The 27,741-nt window shown below is 49.7% G+C and overlaps 2 protein-coding genes across 5 annotated transcripts in view; one reads left to right on the top strand and one right to left on the bottom strand.

Annotated features, from left to right (window-relative positions):
• Positions 1-293: 293 nt before the first annotated feature.
• On the bottom strand, positions 294-1,218 carry LOC143933340 (claudin-8-like). The gene has a single exon (XM_077456205.1). The coding sequence runs from the start codon at positions 1,017-1,019 to the stop codon at positions 294-296; it is 726 nt and encodes a 241-aa protein (XP_077312331.1). The 5' UTR covers positions 1,020-1,218.
• Positions 1,219-10,084: 8,866 nt separating this feature from the next.
• ANO7 (anoctamin 7) overlaps positions 10,085-27,741 on the top strand; it is a 45,444-nt gene continuing 27,787 nt past the window's right edge. For 2 of the 4 annotated variants that reach the window (XM_077456295.1, XM_077456291.1), the window contains exons 1-14: positions 12,438-12,605; positions 13,745-13,925; positions 14,807-14,909; positions 15,481-15,650; positions 15,752-15,859; positions 19,829-19,965; positions 20,386-20,443; positions 20,529-20,639; positions 22,895-23,060; positions 23,197-23,287; positions 23,378-23,474; positions 23,549-23,692; positions 24,074-24,211; positions 27,331-27,429. In XM_077456295.1, the coding sequence (XP_077312421.1) occupies positions 13,794-13,925; positions 14,807-14,909; positions 15,481-15,650; positions 15,752-15,859; positions 19,829-19,965; positions 20,386-20,443; positions 20,529-20,639; positions 22,895-23,060; positions 23,197-23,287; positions 23,378-23,474; positions 23,549-23,692; positions 24,074-24,211; positions 27,331-27,429 (1,554 nt within the window). In that variant the 5' untranslated portion in view covers positions 12,438-12,605; positions 13,745-13,793. Of the gene's footprint in view, positions 10,218-12,437; positions 12,606-13,072; positions 13,451-13,744; positions 13,926-14,806; positions 14,910-15,480; positions 15,651-15,751; positions 15,860-19,828; positions 19,966-20,385; positions 20,444-20,528; positions 20,640-22,894; positions 23,061-23,196; positions 23,288-23,377; positions 23,475-23,548; positions 23,693-24,073; positions 24,212-27,330; positions 27,430-27,741 lie in introns of those variants that run through there. The other 2 variants (XM_077456294.1, XM_077456293.1) reach the window with 2 other exon arrangements.

Here is a 27,741-nt window from a genome sequence, read left to right as displayed (position 1 = left end):
CAAAACGTTTGCCCCGCGTCTGCCGGCACCGCCGAGGAACTACAAGTCCCAGATCAGATCTCTAGTCCATTTCTGCTGTTGGTGAAAACCACGGCCAAAGTTCCCCTCTATGTGAAAGGAAAACTGTCTGTTTTTTTTCCAATAATGACCAATCAGATTCCGCCATCCGTTCCTAGACCTGTGCCGGAAGAGTCCAAGAAGTGGGGGAGCACAGACAGTTCACATTTCAGGCGCCTTCACAGCCCAGCTAAGCCAGTAAAGTCCTTGCTCTGTTGGCGACATCTGGTGGAGATTTATATGTACTGCATTCTAGGGGTGCTGCAGGAGCGCTCATCGCAGGCCACCTTCCGCTGCACCATCTCCTGGTCACGGGCCGGTCTGTATTGGCCTTTCTTGACCATTCCGCCGCCGCCGCAGCAGCAGCTGGAGCACAGGATGACCCCCCCGATGAGGAGGAAGATGATGGTGGGCCAGGCCAGCATTATGGCCTCCCCGATCTCCAGCCTCACGGCCCCCCTGGTCAGGGAAGCGTCGTAGGCCCCCCGGGCCACGTTGATGATGACCCAGATGACGGGGATGAGGATGAGGACCACGCTGAGGATGTAGAGGACTCCCGCGGTCAGGGTCAGGCAGCGCCTGTCCTCGCGGCTCTCGCCGCAGCAGCGGGAGCAGCAGCCGGACACGATGATCCCGATGAGGGAGAGGATGAAGGCCAGGGTGGTCATGGCGATGCTGAAGCCCAGGAAGACGCGGCCGGCCTTGAGGTCGGAGGTGAGGGACACCCGCGAGCCGTAGTCGTTGCACTCCAGGGTGAAGCGGCGTTGGCTGAGGCAGGTCACCCACAGGCCGTCCCACCGGCTGAGCCACTCGCCGTCGATCCTCCCGCCGTCCACCACGAAGCTGTTGTTCTCCGCCAGGACCGCCAGCCGCCATTGCGGGAGGAAGCAGACTATCCAGGTGAGGATCATCCCGATGGCCCCGGAGAGGATGCCCAGGATGTGGACCAAGTAGCAGATCATGGCTTCCTCTGAGGAACGGGGCCCCCGACGAGACTTCTGTGACCTGGAAGAAAGGCGAGTGAGCCGGGGTGACTCCCGGGAGGCGCATTTATGGCGCGGGCGTCACGCGGCGGATCCCTCGCGAAGGAATGACATAATTACAGCAATTATCTCTCGCACAATGGAAGTCTGTAAAAATGTTAATTGGCATTCCTGAGATCTGTTTTTTTTTTTTTTCGGAGGAGCAGATAACGTCGTCTCGTGTCGGAGCGCGGCATTGATATCGCCTCAGTCACCGCCACGCGGATCCTCCTTCAACACGAGCCGCGAAAAACGAGATAAACTCGACGAGTCAGAAACGTAATCCCACCGGCAGATGAGATCAGAGATGTTTACCGAGACAATGTCACACCTCCAACGAATTGTTATTCTTTTTTTAGTTTGGTAACACTTCTTTTATTTGTTGGCTGGGAATCTTCTTCCTGTGTGGTCACCATGACAGGAAGTGAGTGGAATCAACTCAGCGGGGACACAGACATCTTTAAAAGTGGTTGTAAGCCCTCCATATTCCCAGTGAAGTGACCGGCCTCAGGTGATACACAGAGATGAAACAAATCCTCCTACATAAGTTGTACGTGCTTATCTGCACTTACAGTATCTTAGTCCATTTATAAAGCTTGTCTGAGCTGTCAGAAAAAAATGGACAGAAAGCTGAAGTAATACTCTGAATATTGGCAGGGCTGGACTGGGACAGAAATTTGGCCCTGGACTTCATCCAGACCGGCCCACTTACATTTTGAGTGTCCCATCAGCACTCCCTTACATCAGAGTGTCCCAAGAGCACCCCCTTACATCAGAGTGTCCCATCAGCAGCCCCCTTACATCAGAGTGTCCCATCAGCAGCCCCCTTACATCAGAGTGTCCCATCACCAGCCCCCTTACATCAGAGTGTCCCATCAGCAGCCCCCTTACATCAGAGTGTCCCATCAGCACCCCCTTACATCAGAGTGTCCCATCACCAACCCCCTTACATCAGAGTGTCCCATCACCAGCTCCCTTACAACAGAGTGTCCCATCAGCACCCCCTTACATCAGAGTGTCCCATCAGCACCCCCTTACATCAGAGTGTCCCATCAGCACCCCCTTACATCAGAGTGTCCCATTACCAGCCCCCTTACAACAGAGTGTCCCATCAGCACCCCCTTACATCAGAGTGTCCCATGAGCAGCCCCCTTACATCACAGTGTCCCATCACCAGCCCCCTTACATCAGAGTGTCCCATCAGCACCCCCTTACATCAGAGTGTCCCATGAGCAGCCCCCTTACATCAGAGTGTCCCATCAGCAGCCCCCTTACATCAGAGTGTCCCATCAGCAGCCCCCTTAGATCAGAGTGTCCCATGAGCACCCCCTTACATCAGAGTGTCCCATCAGCACCCCCTTACATCAGAGTGTCCCATTACCAGCCCCCTTACAACAGAGTGTCCCATCAGCACCCCCTTACATCAGAGTGTCCCATCAGCACCCCCTTACATCAGAGTGTCCCATTACCAGCCACCTTACAACAGGGTGTCCCATCAGCACCCCCTTACATCAGAGTGTCCCATCAGCACCCCCTTACATCAGAGTGTCCCATCACCAGCCCCCTTACATCAGAGTGTCCCATCAGCACCCCCTTACATCAGAGTGTCCCATCAGTACCCCCTTACATCAGAGTGTCCCATCAGCACCCCCTTACATCAGAGTGTCCCATCAGCAGCCCCCTTACATCAGAGTGTCCCATCAGCACCCTCTTACATCAGAGTGTCCCATCAGCACCCCCTTACATCAGAGTGTCCCATCAGCACCCCCTTACATCAGAGTGTCCCATGAGCACCCCCTTACATCAGAGTGTCCCATCAGCAGCCCCCTTACATCAGAGTGTCACATCACCAGCCCCCTTACATCAGAGTGTCCCATGAGCAGCCCCCTTACATCAGAGTGTCCCATCACCAGCCCCCTTACATCAGAGTGTCCCATCACCAGCCCCCTTACATCAGAGTGTCCCATCAGCAGCCCCCTTACATCAGAGTGTCCCATCAGCACCCCCTTACATCAGAGTGTCCCATCACCAGCCCCCTTACATCAGAGTGTCCCATCAGCAGCCCCCTTACATCAGAGTGTCCCATGAGCAGCCCCCTTACATCAGAGTGTCCCATCACCAGCCCCCTTACATCAGAGTGTCCCATCAGCAGCCCCCTTACATCAGAGTGTCCCATCAGCAGCCCCCTTACATCAGAGTGTCACATCACCAGCCCCCTTACATCAGAGTGTCCCATCAGCAGCCCCCTTACATCAGAGTGTCCCATCAGCAGCCCCCTTACATCAGAGTGTCCCATCAGCAGCCCCTTACATCAGAGTGTCACATCACCAGCCCCCTTACATCAGAGTGTCCCATGAGCAGCCCCCTTACATCAGAGTGTCCCATCAGCACCCCCTTACATCAGAGTGTCCCATCAGCACCCCCTTACATCAGAGTGTCCCATCAGCACCCCCTTACATCAGAGTGTCCCATCAGCAGCCCCTTACATCAGAGTGTCCCATCACCAGCCCCTTACATCAGAGTGTCCCATCAGCACCCCCTTACATCAGAGTGTCCCATCAGCACCCCCTTACATCAGAGTGTCCCATCAGCACCCCCTTACATCAGAGTGTCCCATCAGCACCCCCTTACATCAGAGTGGCCCATCAGCACCCCCTTACATCAGAGTGTCCCATCACCAGTCCCCTTACATCAGAGTGTCCCATCAGCACCCCCTTACATCAGAGTGGCCCATCAGCACCCCCTTACATCAGAGTGTCCCATCAGCAGCCCCCTTACATCAGAGTGTCCCATAAGCAGCCCCCTTACATCAGAGTGTCCCATCAGCATCCCCCTTACATCAGAGTGTCCCATCACCAGCCCCCTTACATCAGAGTGTCCCATCAGCATCCCCCTTACATCCGAGTGTCCCATCACCAGCCCCCTTACATCAGAGTGTCCCATCAGCAGCCCCCTTACATCAGAGTGTCCCATCAGCAGCCCCCTTACATCAGAGTGTCCCATCACCAGCCCCCTTATATCAGAGTGTCCCATCAGCACCCCCTTACATCAGAGTGTCCCATTACCAGCCCCCTTACAACAGAGTGTCCCATCAGCACCCCCTTACATCAGAGTGTCCCATTACCAGCCCCCTTACAACAGAGTGTCCCATCAGCACCCCCTTACATCACAGTGTCCCATCACCAGCCCCCTTACAACAGAGTGTCCCATCAGCACCCCCTTACATCAGAGTGTCCCATGAGCAGCCCCCTTACATCACAGTGTCCCATCACCAGCCCCCTTGCATCAGAGTGTCCCATCAGCACCCCCTTACATCAGAGTGTCCCATGAGCAGCCCCCTTACATCAGAGTGTCCCATCAGCACCCCCTTACATCAGAGTGTCCCATCAGCAGCCCCCTTAGATCAGAGTGTCCCATGAGCACCCCCTTACATCAGGGTGGCCCATCAGCACCCCCTTACATCAGAGTGTCCCATTACCAGCCCCCTTACAACAGAGTGTCCCATCAGCACCCCCTTACATCAGAGTGTCCCATTACCAGCCACCTTACAACAGGGTGTCCCATCAGCACCCCCTTACATCAGAGTGTCCCATCAGCACCCCCTTACATCAGAGTGTCCCATCACCAGCCCCCTTACATCAGAGTGTTCCATCAGCACCCCCTTACATCAGAGTGTCCCATCAGCACCCCCTTACATCAGAGTGTCCCATCAGCACCCCCTTACATCAGAGTGTCCCATCAGCAGCCCCCTTACATCAGAGTGTCCCATGAGCAGCCCCCTTACATCAGAGTGTCCCATCAGCACCCCCTTACATCAGAGTGTCCCATCAGCACCCCCTTACATCAGAGTGTCCCATCAGCACCCCCTTACATCAGAGTGTCCCATGAGCAGCCCCCTTACATCAGAGTGTCCCATCAGCACCCCCTTACATCAGAGTGTCCCATCAGCAGCCCCCTTACATCAGAGTGTCCCATCAGCACCCCCTTACATCAGAGTGTCCCATGAGCAGCCCCCTTACATCAGAGTGTCCCATCAGCACCCCCTTACATCAGAGTGTCCCATCAGCAGCCCCCTTACATCAGAGTGTCCCATCAGCACCCCCTTACATCAGAGTGTCCCATCAGCAGCCCCCTTACATCAGAGTGTCCCATCAGCACCCCCTTACATCAGAGTGGCCCATCAGCACCCGCTTACATCAGAGTGTCCCATCAGCACCTCCTTACATCAGAGTGTCCCATCAGCACCCCCTTACATCAGAGTGGCCGATCAGCACCCCCTTACATCAGAGTGTCCCATCACCAGTCCCCTTACGTCAGAGTGTCCCATCAGCACCCCCTTACATCAGAGTGGCCCATCAGCACCCCCTTACATCAGAGTGTCCTATCAGCAGCCCCCTTACATCAGAGTGTCACATCACCAGCCCCTTACATCAGAGTGTCCCATAAGCAGCCCCCTTACATCAGAGTGTCCCATCAGCAGCCCCCTTACATCAGAGTGTCCCATCAGCACCCTCTTACATCAGAGTGTCCCATCAGCACCCCCTTACATCAGAGTGTCCCATCAGCACCCCCTTACATCAGAGTGTCCCATCACCAGCCCCCTTACATCAGAGTGTCCCATCAGCACCCCCTTACATCAGAGTGTCCCATGAGCAGCCCCCTTACATCACAGTGTCCCATCACCAGCCCCCTTACATCAGAGTGTCCCATGAGCAGCCCCCTTACATCAGAGTGTCCCATCAGCACCCCCTTACATCAGAGTGTCCCATCAGCACCCCCTTACATCAGAGTGTCCCATCAGCAGCCCCTTACATCAGAGTGTCCCATCAGCAGCCCCCTTACATCAGAGTGTCCCATCACCACCCCCTTACATCAGAGTGTCCCATCACCAGCCCCCTTACATCAGAGTGTCCCATCAGCACCCCCTTACATCAGAGTGTCCCATCACCAGCCCCTTACATCAGAGTGGCCCATCACCACCCCCTTACATCAGAGTGTCCCATCACCAGCCCCTTACATCAGAGTGTCCCATCACCAGCCCCTTACATCAGAGTGGCCCATCAGCACCCCCTTACATCAGAGTGTCCCATCACCAGCCCCTTACATCAGAGTGTCCCATCACCACCCCCTTACATCAGAGTGTCCCATCACCAGCCCCTTACATCAGAGTGGCCCATCAGCAGCCCCTTACATCAGAGTGTCCCATCACCAGCCCCCTTACATCAGAGTGTCCCATTACCAGCCCCTTACATCAGAGTGTCCCATCAGCACCCCCTTACATCCGAGTGTCCCATCACCAGCCCCCTTACATCAGAGTGTCCCATCAGCACCCCCTTACATCCGAGTGTCCCATCACCAGCCCCCTTACATCAGTGTCCCATCACCAGCCCCTTACATCAGAGTGTCCCATCACCAGCCCCTTACATCAGAGTGGCCCATCACCAGCCCCCATACATCAGAGTGTCCCATCACCAGCCCCTTACATCAGAGTGGCCCATCACCAGCCCCCTTACATCAGAGTGTCCCATCACCAGCCCCTTACATCAGAGTGGCCCATCACCAGCCCCCTTACATCAGAGTGTCCCATCACCAGCCCCTTACATCAGAGTGTCACATCACCAGCCCCTTACATCAGAGTGTCCCATCACCAGCCCCTTACCCTTACATCAGAGTGGCCCATCAGCAGCCCCCTTACATCAGAGTGTCCCATCAGCACCCCCTTACATCCGAGTGTCCCATCACCAGCCCCCTTACATCAGAGTGTCCCATCAGCACCCCCTTACATCAGAGTGGCCCATCAGCACCCCCTTACATCAGAGTGTCCCATCAGCACCCCCTTACATCCGAGTGTACCATCAGCACCCCCTTACATCAGAGTGTCCCATCACCAGCCCCCTTACATCAGAGTGTCCCATCACCAGCCCCCTTACATCAGAGTGGCCCATCACCAGCCCCCATACATCAGAGTGTCCCATCAGCACCCCCTTACATCCGAGTGTCCCATCACCAGCCCCCTTACATCAGAGTGTCCCATCACCAGCCCCCTTACATCAGAGTGTCCCATCACCAGCCCCCTTACATCAGAGTGTCCCATCAGCACCTCCTTACATCAGAGTGTCCCATCACCAGCCCCCTTACATCAGAGTGTCCCATCACCAGCCCCTTACATCAGAGTGGCCCATCAGCAGCCCCCTTACATCAGAGTGTCCCATCACCAGCCCCTTACATCAGAGTGTCACATCACCAGCCCCTTACATCAGAGTGTCCCATCACCAGCCCCTTACCCTTACATCAGAGTGTCCCATCAGTAGCCCCTTACATCAGAGTGTCCCATCAGCACCCCCTTACATCCGAGTGTCCCATCACCAGCCCCCTTACATCAGAGTGTCCCATCAGCACCCCCTTACATCAGAGTGGCCCATCAGCACCCCCTTACATCAGAGTGTCCCATCAGCACCCCCTTACATCAGAGTGTCCCATCAGCAGCCCCCTTACATCAGAGTGTCACATCACCAGCCCCCTTACATCAGAGTGTCCCATCAGCACCCCCTTACATCAGAGTGTCCCATCACCAGCCCCCTTACATCAGAGTGGCCCACTGAGCCATCGGCCCACCGGGAAACTTCCGGTTGTCCCAATGGCCAGTACATGCCTGAATATTGGTGGAAAGAGACCCCCCCCCCAACACAGCTCATAGCAACAGAGCTGAGGCTGTCATTCACAGGCTGTGTGCTAGACCAGTGTTTCTCAACTCCAGCCCTCAAGGCACCCACACAGGTCCTGTTTTCAGGCTTTCCATTATTTTGCACAGGTGATTTGATCAGTTTCACTGCCTTAGTAATTACCCCAGCCGTGTCATCTGAAGGAAATCCTTAAAACACGGCCTGTTGGGGCGCCTTGAAGGCTGGAGTTGAGAAACACTGATCTAGAGATCCCCCCCCCCCCCCCCCCCCAGGATGTATGAGCATTATACAGTATCTCACAAAAGTAAGTACACCCCTCAGTGACATTTCTTCTCTCTTTTCATGTGACAACACTGAAGAAATGACACTTGTCTACAATGTAAAGTAGTGAGTGTACAGCTTGTATAACAGTGTAAATTTCCTGTCCCCTCAAAATAACTCAACACACAGCCATTAATGTCTAAACCGCTGGCAACAAAAGTCAGTACACCCCTAAGTGAAAATGTCCAAATTGGGGCCCAAAGTGTCAATATTTTGTGTGGCCGCCATTTTTTTCCAGCACTGCCTTCACCCTCTTGGGCATGGAGGTCAGCAGAGCTTCACAGGTCATCACTGGAGTCTTCTTCCCCTCCCCCATGATGACATCACAGAGCTGGTGGATGTTGGAGACCTTCCCCTCCTCCACCTTCCCTCTGAGGATGTCCCACAGATGATCAATAGGGTTTAGGTCTGGAGACATGCTTGGCCAGTCCATCACCTTCACCCTCAGCTTCTTTAGCAAGGCAGTGGTGGTGTTGGAGGTGTGTTTGGGGTGGTTATCATGTTGGAATACTGCCCTGCGGTCCAGTCTCTGAAGGGAGGGGATCATGCTCTGCTTCAGTATGTCACAGTACATGTTGGCATTCATGGTCCCCTCAATGATCTGTAGCCCCCCAGTGCCGGCAGCACTCATGCAGCCCCAGACCATGACACCCCCACCACCATGCCTGACTGTAGACAAGACACACTTGTCTTTGTCCTCCTCACCTGGTTGCCCCCACACACGCTTGTCACCATCTGACACCAAATACCTTTATCTTGGTCTCATCAGACCACAGGACATGGTTCCAGTAATCCATCTCCTTAGTCTGCTTGTCTTCAGCAAACTGTTTGTGGTCTTTCTTGTGCATCATCTTTAGAAGAGGCTTCCTTCTGGGATGACAGCCATGCAGACCAATTTGATGCAGTGTGCGGCGTATGGTCTGAGCACTGACAGGCTGACCCTCCCCCACCCCTACAACCTCTGCAGCAATGCTGGCAGCACTCATACCTCTATTTCCCAAAGACAACCTCTGGATATGACGCTGATCACATGACCTCAACTTCTTTGGTGGACCATGGCGAGGCCTGTTCTGAGGGGAACCTGTCCTGTTATACCGCTGTATGGTCTTGGCCACCGTGCTGCAGCTCAGTTTCAGGGTCTTGGCAATCTTCTTATAGCCTAGGCCATCTTTATGTAGAGCGACAATTTTTATCTTCAGATCCTCAGAGAGTTCTTTGCCATGAGGTGCCATGTTGGACTTCCAGTGACCAGTATGAGAGAGTGAGAGCGATAACACCAAATTGAACACACCTGCTCCCCATTCACATCTGAGACCTTGTAACACTAATGAGTCACATGACACTGGGGAGGGAAAATGGCTAATTGGGCCCCAATTTGGAGATTTTCACTTAGGGGTGTCCTGACTTTTGTTGCCAGCGGTTTAGACATTAATGGCTGTGTGTTGAGTTATTATGAGGGGACAGGAAATTTACACTGTTATACAAGCTGTACACTCACTACTTTACATTGTAGACAAGTGCGCGGTGCTGCCTCCATGCCAACTATGGCCAGCTGAAGCACAGTGGGTGAAGAATGGGAATGCCAGAGCAGGCGGAGTTCTGTGTTTTAGCCCCTGTCCCAACACTGGACAGAGTGCAGTGAGCGTTGTCATCCGAGGACAGGAAGTGTGTTACTGGCGGGATTCACCGGGAGAAAATAAAGGTGAAAAAAAGGAAAACTAATGCAGCCGCCGATCCACCTCACCCTCTCCAAAATTGTCTGGAGTTCCACTATAAACTCAATAAAGTTGCCAAAGGCATTTGCGTGGTTTTGGGAGATTTTGTTGGTTCGCACACGATCGCCACGAGAAAAAATACGAGAAGAATAAAATAGTAATTTTGGATTGGTGACAGAAAATTCCAGAATGAAAAGAGAAAAAAAATGCGGCCATACCAGTTTGGCGCTGCAGGCTGGCAACGCGTGCAGAGCATACTGCAGTGCATGACACGTGGTGGAGCGGCATCCTAACCTCATTACCATAAGGTGACGGCAAGTCATCGGGGTGAGGAATGTGTACACCGGAGTCACCTGTTTTCGGTTGTCACTGAACAGGTCGGTTAGTCAATGTGTCAGTCAGTCATTGAGATGACGGAGGTGAGAACTATGAGGCTGTTATTGTTTATTAGAATTCCATGTTTGTCCCGGGGCACAGAACAATGGTGAGGGAGGCACGGGCATTCTGTGGGCACGTGGAACAAAGGACAGGGACGTGGTTTTTAAAGGGGAACTTTGCAAAGCAGATCCCTCCATATAGCCATATTTACATAGACAACCCTAAGGACACTTTATTGGGTACGTCTACCTAGCACCCACGAGAGGGTATCAGTACCTGGGCACACATCCATAAAAGAGGGTATCAGTACCTGGGTACACATCCATAAAAAAGGGTATCAGTATCTGGGCATATATCCATACAAGAGGGTATCAGTACCTGGGCATATATCCATACGAGAGGGTATTAGTATCCTGGCATATATCCAGTGATGCTCAACTGATAATTGAAAGAGATCTTGAAAGAATTTAGTGTTGTGCCACAGGTGTCCACGGCAGATCCTTGACCACAGGTGTCCACGGCAGATCCTTGACCACAGGTGTCCACCGGCAGATCCTTGACCACAGGTTACCACTGGCAGATCCTTGACCACAGGTGACCACTGACAGATCCTTGAGCACAGGTGACCACCGGGAGATCCTTGACCCCAGACGACCACCGGGAGATCCTTGACCCCAGGCAACCACCAGGAGATCCTTGACCATGGGTGACCACTGGGAGATACTTGATCACAGGTCATCACTGGGAGATCCTGACCACAGGTAGCCACTGGCAGATCTTTGACAACAGGTGACCACCAGCAGATCTTTGACCACAGGTGACCACTGACAGATCCTTTACCACAGGTGACCACCAGTTGATCCTTGACCATAGGCAACCACCGGGAGATCCTTGACCACAGGTGACCACTGGGAGATCCTTCACCACAGGTCACCACTGGAAGATCCTGGACCACAGGTGACTACTGAGAGATCCTTTACCAAAGGTGACTACTGGGAGATCATTGACCACAGTTGACCACTAGCAGATCCTTGACCACAGGTGACCACTGACAGATCCTTGAGCACAGGTGACCACCGGGAGATCTTTGACCACAGGTGACCACTGACAGATCCTTTACCACAGGTGACCACCAGTTGATCCTTGACCATAGGCAACCACCGGGAGATCCTTGACCACAGGTGACCACTGGGAGATCCTTCACCACAGGTCACCACTGGAAGATCCTGGACCACAGGTGACCACTGACAGATCCTTTACCACAGGTGACCACCAGTTGATCCTTGACCATAGGCAACCACCGGGAGATCCTTGACCACAGGTGACTACTGAGAGATCCTTTACCAAAGGTGACTACTGAGAGATCTTGACCACAGGTGACCACCAGCAGATCATTGACCACAGGTGACCACAGGGAGATCATTCACCACGGGCAACCACTGGGAGATTCTTGACCACAGGTGAGCACCAGGTGAAATTTGACTGCGGGTGACCACCGGGAGATCCTTGACCACAGGTGACTACTAGCAGATCTTTGGCCACAGGTGCCCACTGGGAGATCTTGATCACAGGTGGCCACCACCAGATCCTTGACCACAGATAACATCACCAGATCCTTGACCACAGCTGACCACCGGCAGTTCAGTGACCACAGGTGACCACTGGCAAATCTTTAATCACCAGGAGATCTTGACCACAGGTGTCCCCCGGGAGATCCTTGACCACAGGTGGCCACAATAAGATCATTGATCACAGATGACCACTGGCAGATCCTTAACCACAGTTGACCACTTGGAGATCTTAATCCCAGGTGACCACCGGCAGATCCTTGACCACAGGTGACCACTGGCAAATCGTTGATCACTGGCAGAGCTTTGACCACAGGTGCCCAGTGGTAGATCTTGACTACAGGTCATGGTCGGGTCATGGTCAGCAATATATTTATATCTCAAATTTGTTTTTGAATTTGATTCGAATTTCGGATAAAATTGTGTTTTACTATTTTGGATTTATTTACATTCATTACTATTGTAATTCGGAAATTCGGTTACATCCGACTCCCTGAAAAACAAAAGTTTCGTCCAAATTTCAATTCAGAACGAAACGAACTGCTCGTGCCTAGTATATAATAATGAAATGTTAACAAGGTGTCTCCGGCCTGAAGAACTTTCTATCTCTGGATGTTTTTTGTTTTGTTCTCTGTAATCTCTGAGGAGGGCAGGAGGTGAAGATCCCAGGGGGTCGGCTGTGTTTGAGAACACCTGCCACCGACAACCATTCCCCCGCCGGTGTCACTTACATCAGGGCTGTGCATGGAGTCTAGGGAGGATTCATGACCCCCAGTGCTGGTCTTCATATCTCCTGGAAAGAGGACCTGTCATCGGATGTCTATTCTCATGCTGAGTAATGAGGCAGTGTAACCCTTCCAGGTATTTATTCCCTCTCACACAGATCACAGGACTCCCCCTGAAAATGCCTTCATCTGCTCGTCTCTCCAGAAGGAGGGCACCATATTTGTTCAGGCATCAACCAGGGTCACCATCTGCTTCCTGGACTAAGGGTCGGCTCATACCTACATCTGTGACCGAGCGCAGTCGTCGGGTATGGTGCTATGGGGGTGGCGGGACATTGTCCTTGTTGGGTACCTGGAGCTTAGCTCTCACACTTTCCACATTCTTGACCTTCTTTTTTCTTGACCATGTCTGCATGCTTTTCATACTGATTTGGATGCACATGATTGGCTGTTTGGGTTAGCAAGAGTCTGGAATAGCGATATGCGGAAGGTGTGGGTGTCATGGAGAGGATTCTGTTTGGTCCATCTCTCAGCCTTCCATGAGATGAAGATCTGGTAATGAGAGGAAGACATTTTTCTGCACACTGCTCACTTCCTGTCCTGTAATCCCAGTGGAAAGTTCCTATCATCAATCTACAGTGCTGGAGGAACTACAACTCCCACCATGCTGAGGTCTGTGGTCCTCCAACATATGGAGGTTGCTTCTTTATTGAAGTGTAAGGAGTCCCAGGGGTGACATATGGGGGGTGGTAGTATTGATTGAGGGCGGTATACGGATAGCTGTATACAGACAGTGCAGATCTCAGCATCCTCTGAGCAGCCGCCCCTCCCCGGACTGACTGATGCTGTAATGTAGAGGAGGGAGGAGAGGAGAGGAGACTGCATCCATCCCCTGCAATCTGTGTGCAGCCTGCAACCCCTTCCCTCCGGGGGCAAGACTGCAGAGGGGGCGGCGCACATACCGCCATCTACGGAGAGCAGGTAAGGGGGGCATACTGCTACAGAGAGGGGGGACACCCACTTACACCCCACACTGACCGGTCACCTTGTCACCTCTTCATCACTTTCCCCCATCACTCCCCATCACCCAACCCTCTGTCACCTCCATATATCACCCTCTTCTGTCACACCCCATTACCTTCCTCTGTCACCCCAAATTACCTTCCTCTGTCACCCTGCTCTATCACTCCTCCATCACCCTCCTCTCTCCCCCATCATCACCCTTCTTTGTCCCCTCCATATATTACCCTCCTCTGCCGGTCTGTGTCCCCCCAGAGCCCGGTGTGCCCGCTGTCCCCCCGCCCAGGGCATGTAGTTGGCCAGGATGTTCCGGAGGAAACTGTCGGATTGGTCGGATCTGGACACGAGTTCCTTTGTGGATCTGGATAGAGATGGGGCCGAACTTCTCGGAGACTCTCCAGGGACTTTGCAGAATGGAGTCAGCACTGATGACTATGTGAGAACCGTTTTATTTATGTATGCCAGTAATGCCCAGATTAACCAACCCACAGCTAACCAGCCAAGGCCAACCAACCCTCAGCTAACCAACCAGGGCAAATCAACCCTCAGCTAACCAACCAGGGCAAACCAACCCTCAGCTAACCAACCAGGGCAAACCAACCCTCAGCTAACAAACCCTCAGCTAATCAACCAAGGCCACCCAACCTTCAGCTAACCAACCCACAGCTAACCAACCCACAGCTAAGCAACCCTCAGCTAAGCAACTATCACCTAACAAACCCTCAGCTAACCAACCAAGGTCACCCAACCTTCAGCTAACCAACCCACAGCAAAGCAACCCTCAGCTAAGCAACTCTCACCTAACAAACCCTCAGCTAACCAACCCTCAGCTAACCAACCAAGGCTGACCAACCCTCAGCTAACCAGCCCTCAACTAACAAACCCTCAGATAACCAACCATCAGCTAACCAAAGAAGGAAAACCAACCCTCAGCTAACCAATCAGGGCAAACCAACCCTTAGCTAACCAACCCTCAGCTAACAAACCCTCAGCTAACCAACCAGGGCAAACCAACCCTTAGCTTACCAACCCGGGCAAACCAACCCTTAGCTAACCAACCCTCAGCTAACAAACCCTCAAGTAACCAACCAAGGCCACCCAACCTTCAGCAAACCAACCCTCAGCTAAGCAACCCTCAGCTAAGCAACTCTCAGCTAACCTACCCTCAACTAACCAACCAAGGCCAACCAACCCTCTGCTAACCAACCAAGGCCAGCCAGCCCTTAGCTAACCAACCAAGGCCAGCCAACCCTTAGCTGACCATCCCTCAGCTAACCAACCGACCTCTGTTTCACATTGTGTGCTCTTTTTGTACAGTACGGGGAGGACTACGATGAAGATCCCATATACATCCCATGTGCCGATCTCTACAGGACAGAACCCCCGGAAAACACCTTCAAAGATGGCAAAACCCCCATCGGTAAGATCCGTGTCACTTTATATTTGTGGGGGGGGGGAGTGCACTGTAAGGAGGGGGTTCATCCCCATCAATTATCCATCATCAACTGCCATCACCCTGGTTTGTGGGGTTCTTGCCATCCTTGGGGGGGGGCAGAAAATTAGGACATGAACACACAAGGACATAAACGCATTATTGGCGCGGTCATGTCATGTTCTTGTCGCCATCTTTCACACCTTTGCAGTCGTTATTTGCGGTATGAACATCAATTCTGTACTCAGCCGTCACCGGACACATTTTCCTAATAATTAATAAAGATGAAGTTTAATTTCACCTTCTCTGGTCCCCTCCCCCCTCATTAACATGATAATGCCCCTATTTTCTACCTGATGATGTCATCACTGGGTCTCTGTGTTTCTCTATGCAGTGCAGGCTAGCCAGAGCTGGTGGGATGGTGATGACCATACACCATCTCCGCGTGACTTTGAATCATGAGTGTGATGCAGAACGTTTTCTAATGAAATTATTTATTCCACCCTCCCCCCCCCCCCCCCCCAAAAAAAAAAAATGTCGCCGTCCTCTGTCGTCGCAGACTTTGTTCTCGTTTGGGAGGAGAAGCTTCAATCCAAGAAACACAAGATGAAGACGTCCGCCCAGGCGGAGCGGGAGCAGCAGCGCAGAGCGAGGAGGAGAGAGGCCAATGAAAATCACAGAAGGCGTTTCCACCGCAACCTGTTGAAGGCGGGGCTTCTGTTGGAGAAGGTAAGAGCACTGCCCGGCCCCTCTCCCCCCCCCCCACACTCCTCTTTTAATGGCAGACCTTTGTCCTGACCCTAATGTCCATTTGTCTGTCTGTCCGGCAGGAGCAGACCCTGAGCGAGCGAAGATCCCTCCATTACCTGAAGCTCAGCGCCCCCTGGGACCTCTTGGTGTACTACGCGGAGGAGCTGTGCATACGGGCACCGCTACAGGTCTGATCCACCCCCTAACATGGGCCACAATAAACCCGGGTGTTCAGGATGAGGGCAGAGGGGTGGTTCATAAAGCAGTAAAAACGTGCCAGTGACATTCGAAATAATCAATACCGTGCTAAGCGCGGCGGAGGAGGATCTTCTAAAGGCGGTGTCGGCACTTTTCTACTTTTTTGCGCTGCACTCTTGTGACAACTTTCATAAAATGCAAAATTTTAAAAGAATTAGACCTGGTATGAGGCCAGAAGGTTTCATTGTACAAGACCAAAGAAAAATCCAACACGTTTCGGGGTCTCAGAATCCCCCCCCCCCTCATCAGGGCCAGGAAAACAGATAACATAAGGGAGCTTAATAGAAGGGAAGACAGAAATAAAATGTCCTAATATGTGATAAATATACAAAATAATATAGTATACAACAATATAACAGCATAGTGTTGGAGTTTTCTTGTTACTTTATGTTATTTTTTTTCCCTGGCCCTGATAAAGAGGGACTTCTGAGAACCTGAAATGTTTTTCTTGTTACTATGCTATTTGTTTCCCTAGTCTTGATGAAGGGGGAGTTTGGAGAGCCAGAAAGGTGTTGAATTTTATGTTGTTTCTTTGGCCCTGATGAAGGGAGAGTTCTAAGCCCCCGAAACATGGTGGATATTTCTTGTTTATTTATATTATTTGTTTTTCTGTCCCTGGTAAAGGGAGAATTCTGCGCCCCCGAAACTTGTTGTGTTTTTCTTGTTACTTTTTGCTGTTTCCCTGGCCCTGATTAAGGGGCTTTCTGAGCCCTTGAAATGTGTTGGATTTTTCTTGTTACTTTATTGTATTTGTTTCCTTGGCCCTGATGAAGGGGGGGTTCTGAAAGCCCAAAATGTGTTGGATTGTTCTTGATACTTTTACGTATGTTGTTATCCTGACCCTGATAATAGGGAAATTATAACCCCCTGAAACGTGTTGGATTTTTTTCCTTCTTTATGTTGTTTCCTTGGCTCTGAAAGAAGGGGAGTTCTGAAAGCCCAAAACGTGTTGGATTTTTCTTGTTACTTTATCGTATTTGTTTCATTGGCCCTGATGAAGGGGAGTTCTGAAAGCCCAAAATGTGTTCTATTTTATTCTGTTGTTCTTCATACTTTACGTATGTTGTTATCCTGACCCTGATAATAGGGAAATTATAACCCCCTGAAACGTGTTGAATTTTCCTTCTGTATGTTGTTTCCTTGGCCCTGATGAAGGGGGGGTTCTGAAAGCCCAAAATGTGTTGGATTGTTCTTGATACTTTTACGTATGTTGTTATCCTGACCCTGATAATAGGGAAATTATAACCCCCTGAAACGTGTTGAATTTTCCTTCTTTATGTTGTTTCCTTGGATCTGATGAAGGGGAGTTCTGAAAGCCCAAAACGTGTTGGATTTTTCTTGTTACTTTATCGTATTTGTTCCATTGACCCTGATGAAGGGGAGTTCTGAAAGCCCAAAATGTGTTCTATTTTATTCTATTGTTCTTCATACTTTATGTATGTTGTTATCCTGACCCTGATAATAGGGAAATTATAACCCCCTGAAACGTGTTGAATTTTCTTTCTTTATGTTGTTTCCCTGGCTCTGATGAAGCTCTGATGAAGGGGAGTTCTGAAAGTCCAAAACGTGTTGGATTTTTCTTGTTGCTTTATGTCATTTGTTTCCCTGTCCCTGATGAAGGGGGAGTTAAGATACCCTGAAACATGTTGGATTTTTCTAGTTACTTTTTTCTGTTGTCCTGGCCCTGATAAAGGGGGAGTTCTAAGCCCCTGAAATATGTTGAATTTCTCTTGTTATTTTAAGTTGTTTCGCTGGCCCTGATGAAGGGGAGTTCTGAAAGCTCGAAATGTGTTGGATTTTTCTTGTTACGTTATGTTATTTGTTTCCCTGGCTCTGATGAAGGGAATTTCTGAGCCCCCGAAACATGATGGGTTTTCTTCTTACTTTATATTGTTATCCTGACGTTGATGATAGGGGAATTCTGAAACGTGTTGAATTTTTCTTAAGTGGTTTCCCTGGCTCTGATAAAAGGGAGAATTCACCCGAAACATGTTGGATCTTTCCTCATCATTTACTGTATGTTATTTGTTTCCCTGGCAATAATGAAGGGGGGTGGGGGTGGGTTCTAAAATCTTAAAACAAGTTAGAATTTTCTTGTTACCTTATGTTATTTGCTTCCCTGTCCCTGAAGACAGGGAAGTTATAAGCCCTCAAAACATGCTGAAGTTTTCTTGTTATCTCATGTTATTTTTTTTTACCTGGTCCTGATAAACATAAGTTCTGAGACCCCAAAACGTGTTGGATTTTTCTTGTTACTTTATTAATATTTTCCCTGGCCCTGATGAAGGGAGAGTTCTGATATCCCAAAATATGTTGGATTTTCTTGTTACTTTATGTTATTTGTTTCCCTGCCCCTGATGAAGAGGGAGTTCTAATCCCCCCAAAACATGTTTTTTTTTCTTGTTCTTTTATGTTGTTTCCCTGGCCTTGAGGAATGGGGAGTTCTGATCCCCTAAAACGTTTTGTATATACTTGCTCTTTTATGTTGTTTCTCTGGTCCTGATGAAGGGGACTTCTGATCCCCGGAAACGTGTTGGATATTCTTGTTACTTTATGTAATACATATCCCTAGCCTTGATAAAGGGGGGAGTTCTTTAAGCCTGAAACGTGTTGAATTTTTCTTGTTGTCTTAGGTTATTTGTTTCCCTGGTCCTGATCAAGGGGAGTTCTGATCCTCCGAAACATGTTGGTTTTTCTTGTTTTTTTATGTTGTTTCCCTGGAACTGATGAAGAGGGAGTTCTAATCCCCCCAAAACATGTTTTTTTTTCTTGTTCTTTTATGTTGTTTCCCTGGCCTTGAGGAATGGGGAGTTCTGATCCCCTAAAACGTTTTGTATATACTTGCTCTTTTATGTTGTTTCTCTGGTCCTGATGAAGGGGACTTCTGATCTCCTGAAACGTGTTGGATATTCTTGTTACTTTATGTAATACATATCCCTAGCCTTGATAAAGGGGGGAGTTCTTTAAGCCTGAAACGTGTTGAATTTTTCTTGTTGTCTTAGGTTATTTGTTTCCCTGGTCCTGATCAAGGGGAGTTCTGATCCTCCGAAACATGTTGGTTTTTCTTGTTTTTTTATGTTGTTTCCCTGGAACTGATGAAGAGGGAGTTCTGATCCCCAGAAACGTGTTGGATTTTTCTTGTTCTTTTATGTTGTTTCCCTGGCCCTGATGAAGGGGAGTTCTGATCCTCCGAAACGTGTTGGTTTTTCTTGTTTTTTTATGTTGTTTCCCTGGAACTGATGAAGGGGAGTTCTGATCCCCAGAAACGTGTTGGATTTTTCTTGTTCTTTTATGTTGTTTCCCTGGCCCTGATGAAGGGGAGTTCTGATCCCCCGAAACGTGTTGGTTTTTTCTTGTTCTTTTATGTTGTTTCCCTGGCCCTGATGAAGGGGGGAGTTCTGATCCCCCGAAACTTGTTGGTTTTCTTTTTTTTTTTATATTGTTTACCTGGTCCTGATGAAGGGGAGTTCTGATCCCCCGAAACGTGTTGTCCTTTTCTCTACAATGAAAAAGCTTCTAGACTCACACTAGTTGTGTGGCTCCCTCATCCTTTCTACATTTCTCAGATTACTCCGGGGCCCCCCTGATGGTACCCCCGCCAACAGAGAGCCGTCCCGATTTTGAATCCCAATCCTCCGTCCTTTCGGGTCATTGCTATGGCGTTCTTCTGATACATAATTGCGTAATCTGCAATGAAGTGGACCCCTGCTGAGATGTGGGCGTGTCATCGGTGCGGTGAGACAAAACATAGCCGTTTATAAACGGGCTGCAATGTCTGGAGGTGAAGTGTAGCTCCCCTTCCCCGATCCTGGCTGTTACAGGAAATAATCCCTCCACATAGAGACAATACAGAGAGGTGAGAGTCACCATTGTTATCGTATTCTCATTATTTCCCGCAGGCTCAGCCCAATCCGGACAACAACGCCTCGGACCGCTTCCTGCAGAGACTGCACCTCCCCAACCCCATGTATCAATACGTCCCCAACAAGCCGCTGGACTACTACACCTGCGCTTTCCGCCGCTCCAAACTGCAGAGGTAAGTGCGGGGGGATGGACAGGCGAGACCGGAATTACACCGCACAAAGTGCTACCCGGGGATCCCACTGTCCACCAATCAAGATTATTGGTGTGATGGCACTGGCTCTGTCCTTGGACCTGGAATGGTGCCAGTACCACCATATTGGAGGTCAACCAGCCACAGCTAAAGGAACCCCTGGCAGCCTTTGGAGGAACCCTTGGCAGCCATTGGAGGAACCCTTGGCAGCCATTGGAGGAACCCCTGGCTCTGGCTGGATATTGCTGCTCTATAGGAAGCCACCAATGACTGCTCTTAGGGATCTCGTCTCTAGTAATTTTAGGATTAGGACCCCCCATATAAGACTTTGCAAACTGTTTTTTGCAATTTTTTTTTTTAACTTGATCAAAATGCATTCCGTAATAATTCCGTGTTCTTTAGGTTTCTGGGTAGCGACTTCCACGCCACGTACTTCACCAACACCCAGAGAAGTCGCATTGTAAGTAGAGATCTTCCCGCATGCCGAGGATTCGCACTCTGCAATATGAAACGTTCCCTCACGTGCCCCCCCCCCCCCCCCGCAGGTCTACGAGGTCCTGTCACGTACGATGTACGGGAAGCGGAAACACGCGGAGGTGGGGATAGAGCGGATGCTGAAGGAGGGAATCTACACTGCGGCCTTCCCGCCTCACGAGGTGAGCGCAGGCGTCCCCGGGATAAGTTGACCCGACTGTATTACAACCCAACAATTGTGGGAGAAAATTAGAGCAACGAGCGTTTGATTGGTCAGCACATCTCAAATCTATTTCATCTCTATATTTCATACAAGTCCCATCATGCCTTTGCCTTTAGGAGTCATGCTTTTAACTGTCAGCCTTGCAATGCCTCATGGGACTTGTAGTTCTGCAACAGCTGGAGGGCCACAGGTTGAGCCCCCATGCTCTAGTGGATGTAAGTTTAGTCCACAGCATGTGCTGCAGGTGTGATGGCTGGTTCCTTCTCCTTCACTTCTTAAAAATTGAGTCTGAGCTCCAAGGATGCACCTGTTTCCTTTCTTCAGAATGAAGGACGATGGGACCCTTTTATTAAAGCTGAACAGTTTCTAGATTCTATAAAACAATACATTTATTCTAGGTTCCATCTAGTGGCCAAATGTAATATTGCAGGCAGGACAGGCATAATGAATTTCCCTGCTGGAGGCAGAACAGAGCATACAGAGCCGGAACAAGGTCCTCTAGTTATTTAGAGCCCAGGGTGAACATACCAAACTGCCCCCCACCCCATCCAACTTTCTAGCTCAAATACTTTCTTTCCTCCAATCCCCACAGCACAACAACCCCCCCCCCCCCCTCAAAAAAAATACATTTTCCTAGCACAAATCATCTACCCCTAAAATATTTGCTTGGAGTACACAATCCCCCTCCCAGCACAAATCCCCCAATCCTCCCTCCTAGTATAACTCCTCCCCCCCAATCATCCATACTAGCACAAATCCCCCCACCCTAAACAAAAATGAAAATTTGCCTCCTAGCACAAATACCTTTCTGCCCTCTACCATATTATGGCATCTTATATATATATATATATATATATATATATATATATATATATATATATATATATATTATATTATTATATTATATTATATTATATATTATTATTATATTATTATTATTATATATATTCTGGCATATTATGGTACCATCTTATGGCACAAACTCCCCAAATCCCCCCTCTTGGCACAAATCCTCTTTCCCCCTTCCAATACTAATTCCCCAAATTCGCCACTCCATCGAATTTCCCCTCCTAGAGCAGTTCATTGCCCCTGATGCCTCCCAAATCCCCCCTCCCCAACACAAATACCCCTCCCAACACAAATCCCCCCTCCTAACACAAATCCCCCCTCCCCAACACAAATCTCCCCTCCCCAATCACCTTGTGGTGCCACCCCACCTTATACGATACCACAGTGCCCAGGGCAGCCGTCCCTCCTGCCCACCCCTTGTCCCAGCCCTGAAAACATTGTTGGGTGAATTCTCTAGTATTGGCAGTCAAGTCAACAGTATATTATAGTAGGCAGACGGATGTTCAGGTCTTCCAACCAAACATCCTACCCTCCAGGCCATGCTGGAAGTCATACTTGTGTCTGACTCTACTTGGATTCCAAGCTCCAAGAATCAAGTAGAACATTTCTAATAAAACCTTCACATTGGATACAAGTTAACCATACACGGCCAAATATTTACAAGATATCTGACTGGATTGGCCATAATTTGCGATAAGCAGGATATGTAGAGCTCGTGATCACTGGAAGCATCTTCACCCACGAAAGGGAATAATATTGCCTGTGACGGGTCCCAGTGGCGGGTGGATCCCAGTGGCGGGTGGATCCCAGTGGCGGGTGGATCCCAGTGGTGGATAGATCCCAGTGGTGGATGGATCCCAGTGGCGGGTGGATCCCAGTGGTGGGTGGATCCCAGTGGTGGGTGGATCCCAGTGGTGGATAGATCCCAGTGGTGGATGGATCTCAGTGGCGGGTGGATCCCAGTGACGGGTGGATTCCAGTGGTGGGTGGATCCCAGTGGCGGGTGGATCCCAGTGGCAGATGGATCCCAGTGGCGGGTGGATCCCAGTGGTGGGTGGATTCCAGTGGCTGGTGGATCCCAGTGGTGGGTGGATCCCAGTGGTGGGTGGATCCCAGTGGCGGGTGGATCCCAGTGGCGGGTGGATCCCAGTGGCGGGTGGATTCCAGTGGTGGATGGATTCCAGTGGCGGGTGGATTCCAGTGGTGGGTGGATCCCAGTGGTGGATGGATCCCAGTGGCGGGTGCATCCCAGTGGCGGGTGGATCCCAGTGGCGGGTGTATAGGGAATAGGGATGGCCTGTGATATGATAAGGATTCAAGTCTGCAGTGTGTAATAGATTTTTCCTGTTTTTCGGTTTGTCCTAGGGGCCCTATGAAATGCCGGAGTATGAGGTGGCCCTGGAGAGCCTGAACCCTCGTCAGATCCTCTATCGGTACTGGGCGAGTTGGTCACAGTGGTACAAATATCAACCGCTGGACCACATACGGGAGTATTTTGGGGAAAAGGTGGCTATATACTTTGCCTGGCTGGGTACGTAACCTGCAGAAATCTCTGTTTCTGAACTATTGTTAGTGTACATCTCTGACCTTTAATGACGGTGGTATCTGAAGAAGTAGATCCGGTGATGTCATAGTCAGTGTATTATAGTCCCTCCTTTCCTCTCCAGGTTTCTACACTGCCTGGCTGCTCCCGGCCGCCGTTGTTGGAACCGGCGTCTTCGTGTCTGGCCTTCTGACAATGGGGAGTAATACAGTCGCGTGAGTGTGAGGGCCCCGCCACGTCTTGTACGTTTCTGGCCATACTGAAAAGGCGAAAAGGTAGCTGACATTTCTTCCTGTACCCCGCAGGCAGCAAGTCTGCGACAGCAGGATGGAGTTCCTGATGTGCCCACTGTGTGACACCTGTAAGACCTGGTACATCTCTGAGATCTGCCCCATGGCAAAGGTGGGTGGAGAGGAGACCCTTGTGAATGGCTGTCAGTGGGAGATCCCTGCTCACCCTGAAATTGCATCTTCTAGGTTGGGTATCTGTTTGACCACCCAGGAACGGTCTTCTTTAGCATCTTCATGTCCTTCTGGGCAGTCACTTTCCTGGAGTATTGGAAGAGGAAGAATGCAACCTTGGCCCATCACTGGGACTGCATGGACTTCCAGGAGGAGGAGGTGAGGACAAACGCCCCATGATTGTGAAGACTTCACGCATGACCCCACATGGTTCAGAGCCTTCACCCTAGTCGTGGCTTTGCACACAGTGTCCTATCTATATCTGTGTCTTGACAGACTGAGCTGTTCAACCCAAGCCACCATTTGTCAGGCAACAAATTCAAGTTCTTAAAGTGTTTTTTAGGTGATGTGAGAGATTCAATTCCTCCAAAAGCCTTCTGGGTCCATAGCTGGGGTTATTAACATACAATGTTCAGCCAACTCAGATAAGTCCTCTTAAAGAAACATAGGCTCTTCTCATTGATTTCTCCAAATATTTATCGGTGGTTTCTTCTTGTTTTGAATGTGTCTATTCTGACCTTCTCACCAATGCATGTCCAGGAGCCCCCACGGCCAGAATTTGCTGCGATGGCCCCACAGATGGAGCAGAACCCAATCACAGGAGTAAAGGAACCGTACTTCCCAGAAAGAGCTCGCCTCTCTCGAATCCTCACTGGATCCATGGTGATTGTGATCATGGTGAGGTCCTTGGATTCTCCATGGGTTGTTGAAGGTTTTATCAGTTACTATTATCGACAAAATTTGTTTTTTTGGGGGAGTAATGTAGGGGTACACTAAATGCAGGATGGACTAACCTAAGCTTACTGTAATTTGGGCATTACCAAAGAGACTTTCCTTCAATACTGTATGTCATCCCACTCCATAATGGTGACCCCTCCAAATGATCCAACATGAGAAATTCCTTCCCTGCCGATAAGGCAAGAGAAACCTAAAATGTCTTGTGTCTGGGGGGGGGGGGACTTTCAGAACTTCAGTTGATTTTATAGAAGGGGTGCCATTAATGTTTCTAGTCACCCTAGCACATGCTTTCTTATTTACTTCTGGTGTCTTTTTTGGAGAACCAAGCTTTGCCCTAAGTTACAGTTCAATGCAGGGCCGTTTTTAAGGCAGGGCAAAGGGGCCCTGTCATTGTTGTGGGGCCCAAAGCAGCTGCCTCATACGTGCGAACTATCCTTGTTTAAATTCCCTCATCCCTTGAGGTTTTAGTCCCGTGCTGTGTCCTGATATCTCAGTGTGAAGTGCTGCTACTAATGCTGCCCAGCTCTGCCCTACTGTGGTGTACAGAGGACTCACCTGCAGACCCTGTGTTTACATGTAAATTACCGGCATTCATATGTAAATAGCGGCGGCATTACTAAGTACCCCCTGAGGTCATATCCACAGTAATCTCTAGCAGCCAATCAACAAGCAGAAATCATATGCTGTAAGTTTTAGCAACTAATCAGTGAGCCGTAATGTGTGCTGTACCCTCTAGCAACCAGTCAGTGAGCGGTAATGATACACTGTAACCTCTGGCAACCAATCGCCATAGCTGCCTGATATGATTCAGTAAACTGGTTTTGAGTCTAGCTACTATTTATTGTATGTCTCAGAGCAGACGGAGAGCGAAACTGCATGGGGGGGGGGCCCAAGAAAAGTTTTGCCCAGGGTCCAATCAATATTAAAGACAGCTCTGCCAGTAGTGGGGGGTATATAGGGTAGTCCCGTGCTGTGTCCTGATATCTCAGTGTGAAGTGCTGCTACTAATGCTGCCCAGCTCTGTCCTATTGTGGTGTACAGAGGACTCACCTGCAGACCCTGTGTTTACATGCCAATTACCGGCATTCATATGTAAATAGAAACAGCATTCATATGTAAATAGTGGCGGCCGGCGGCATTGATATGTATATCATGCCCCCCTGAGGTCATATTCACAGTAATCTTTAGCAACCAATCAACAAGCAGAAATCATGTGCTGTAACCATTAGCTACTAATCAGTGAGCCGTAATGTGTGCTTGTAACCTCTAGCAACCAGTCAGTGAGCGGTAATGATCCACTGTAACCTCTGGCAACCAATTGCAATCACTTCCTGATCTGATTCAGTAAACTGATTTTGAGTCTAGCTGCTATTTATTGTATGTCTCAGAGCAGGTGGAGAGCAAAACTGTATGGGGGGAGGGGGGCCCAAGAAAAGTTTTGCCCAGGGTCCAATCAATATTAAAGACGGCCCTGGTTCAATGTATTGGAATTATGCTAAATGCCCCTTTTTTGAAGTACAGGAGGAAATGTTGGATGAAGACAATGTGAGATGGTCTCCCTCGAGCAAATGGTCTTGCAGATTTTGTTTTAGAACACGTGGTCAGGACTAAACCAAAACCACCCTCAAATACTCAATCTCTTACCCTATATACCCCCCACTACTGGTAGGGCTGTCTTTAATATTGATTGGACCCTGGGCAAAACTTTTCTTGGGGCCCCCGCATGCAGTTTCGCTCTCCGTCTGCTCTGAGACATACAATAAATAGAAGCTAGACTCAAAATCAGTTTACTGAATCATATCAGGCAGCTATTGCGATTGGTTGCCAGAGGTTACAGTGTATCATTACCGCTCACTGACTGGTTGCTAGAGGTTACAGTGTATCATTACCGCTCACTGACTGGTTGCCAGAGGTTACAGTGTATTATGACCGCTCACTGACTGGTTGCTAGAGGTTACAGTGTATCATTACCGCTCACTGACTGGTTGCTAGAGGTTACAGTGTATCATTACCGCTCACTGACTGGTTGCCAGAGATTACAGTGTATCATTACCGCTCACTGACTGGTTGCTAGAGGTTACAACACACATTACGGCTCACTGATTAATTGCTAAAGCTTACAGCATATGATTTCTCCTTGTTGATTGGCTGCTAGAGATTACTGTGGATATGACCTCAGGGGGGCAAGATATACATATCAATGCCGCCGCTATTTACATTTGAATGCTGGTAATTTACATGTAAACACAGGGTCTGCAGGTGAGGCCTCTGTACACAACAAAAGGGTAGAGCTGGGCAGCATTAGTAGCAGCACTTCACACTGAGATATCGGGACACAGCACAGGACTAAAACCTCAAGGGATGATGGAATTTAAACCAAGATAGTTAGCAAGTATGAGGCAGTTGCTTTGGGCCCCACAACAATGATAGGGCCCAGGGCAGCTTCCCCTTTTGCCCTGCCATAAAAACAGCCCTGACTACTGGACTTAGATCAGCTGGTGACCTCCTTTATGGGCCATGGTCTCAAGACCGACTTGGTGCGGTTTGAGTCTCTCTTTCAAGAAGTAACCACCACACTGCCCCCGTACCTCATAAATGTATTAACCCTTTAAAGTCCACATTTTTTTTCAATGAGTTAGTGTGACGCAAAATGTGCTCTACCAAAACGGTGGAGCAGAACGTTAAAGGGTTTTAAGTTCAAAAAAGGAAAAATGGTCACAAAAAAGGGTAAGGAGAGCACAAAGCACTCTTCACTGAGCCAGGGGGTCGTGGCTCACTACATGCGAACAACCTTTAAGCCATGGTCTCTTCTAATTGCAGGCCGGCAAAAGGGTATCTATCTGCTCTCTGGATCCTCATGACAATGAACATTTTTTTTGTTAAATATTTCAAACGGCATAGTTTGGGTTATGGTTAGCTACGACCGAGCTGCATGCCGAAAACTAAACATCTCCAAAGGAAACAGAGAAGAGCCAAATTATCTGAAATGTTGGAGCTCTTCAAATGTAATTCTGCGAGATGAACCCCCTTCCATATCTGCGTGTCTCTTCTCTCTGCAGCTGTGCGTAGTGATGATCTTCTTGGTGTCGGTGATCATGTACCGCGGAATCGTCAGTATGATGATGTATCACACAGGAAATAGCATTCTCATGACACAGGTAAGACAAAACCGCTGCTAGACTATAATGCGGACTGGAACTAAAATAAAAGGGACACCAATTCTCCAGCCTCAGTTGTGCAAAACAGAATTACAAATCCCTTAAACTGTAAGGGATCTTCCCGGGATAGGGTGTGTTTGGACACAGTTCACAGCAGACTTGGAATATATGAAGCAGATCTTGGCGTTTATTCGTGGTACAAACAGTCCAGCAAACAAAACATACAGCAACACCGTGCTTTCTAAGTACAACAAAATAAACAAAAGACCTAGCCCGGCTGGGCGCTTACTAACAGGTTCTGCTCACCTATCT

Source organism: Lithobates pipiens, unplaced genomic scaffold, assembly GCF_037356315.1.
Source record: "Lithobates pipiens isolate NorthernLeopardFrog02 unplaced genomic scaffold, aLitPip1_a1.2 Scaffold_27, whole genome shotgun sequence".
Lineage (NCBI taxonomy): Eukaryota > Metazoa > Chordata > Amphibia > Anura > Ranidae > Lithobates > Lithobates pipiens.
The sequence above is the reverse complement of the archived record's forward strand: the minus strand, read 5'-3'. Positions and strand labels throughout refer to the sequence as shown.

Bases quoted from the DNA above. Each gene is read 5' to 3' on its own strand.
- LOC143933340 (XM_077456205.1), bottom strand. From the start codon at position 1,019: ATGATCTGCTACTTGGTCCACATCCTGGGCATCCTCTCCGGGGCCATC.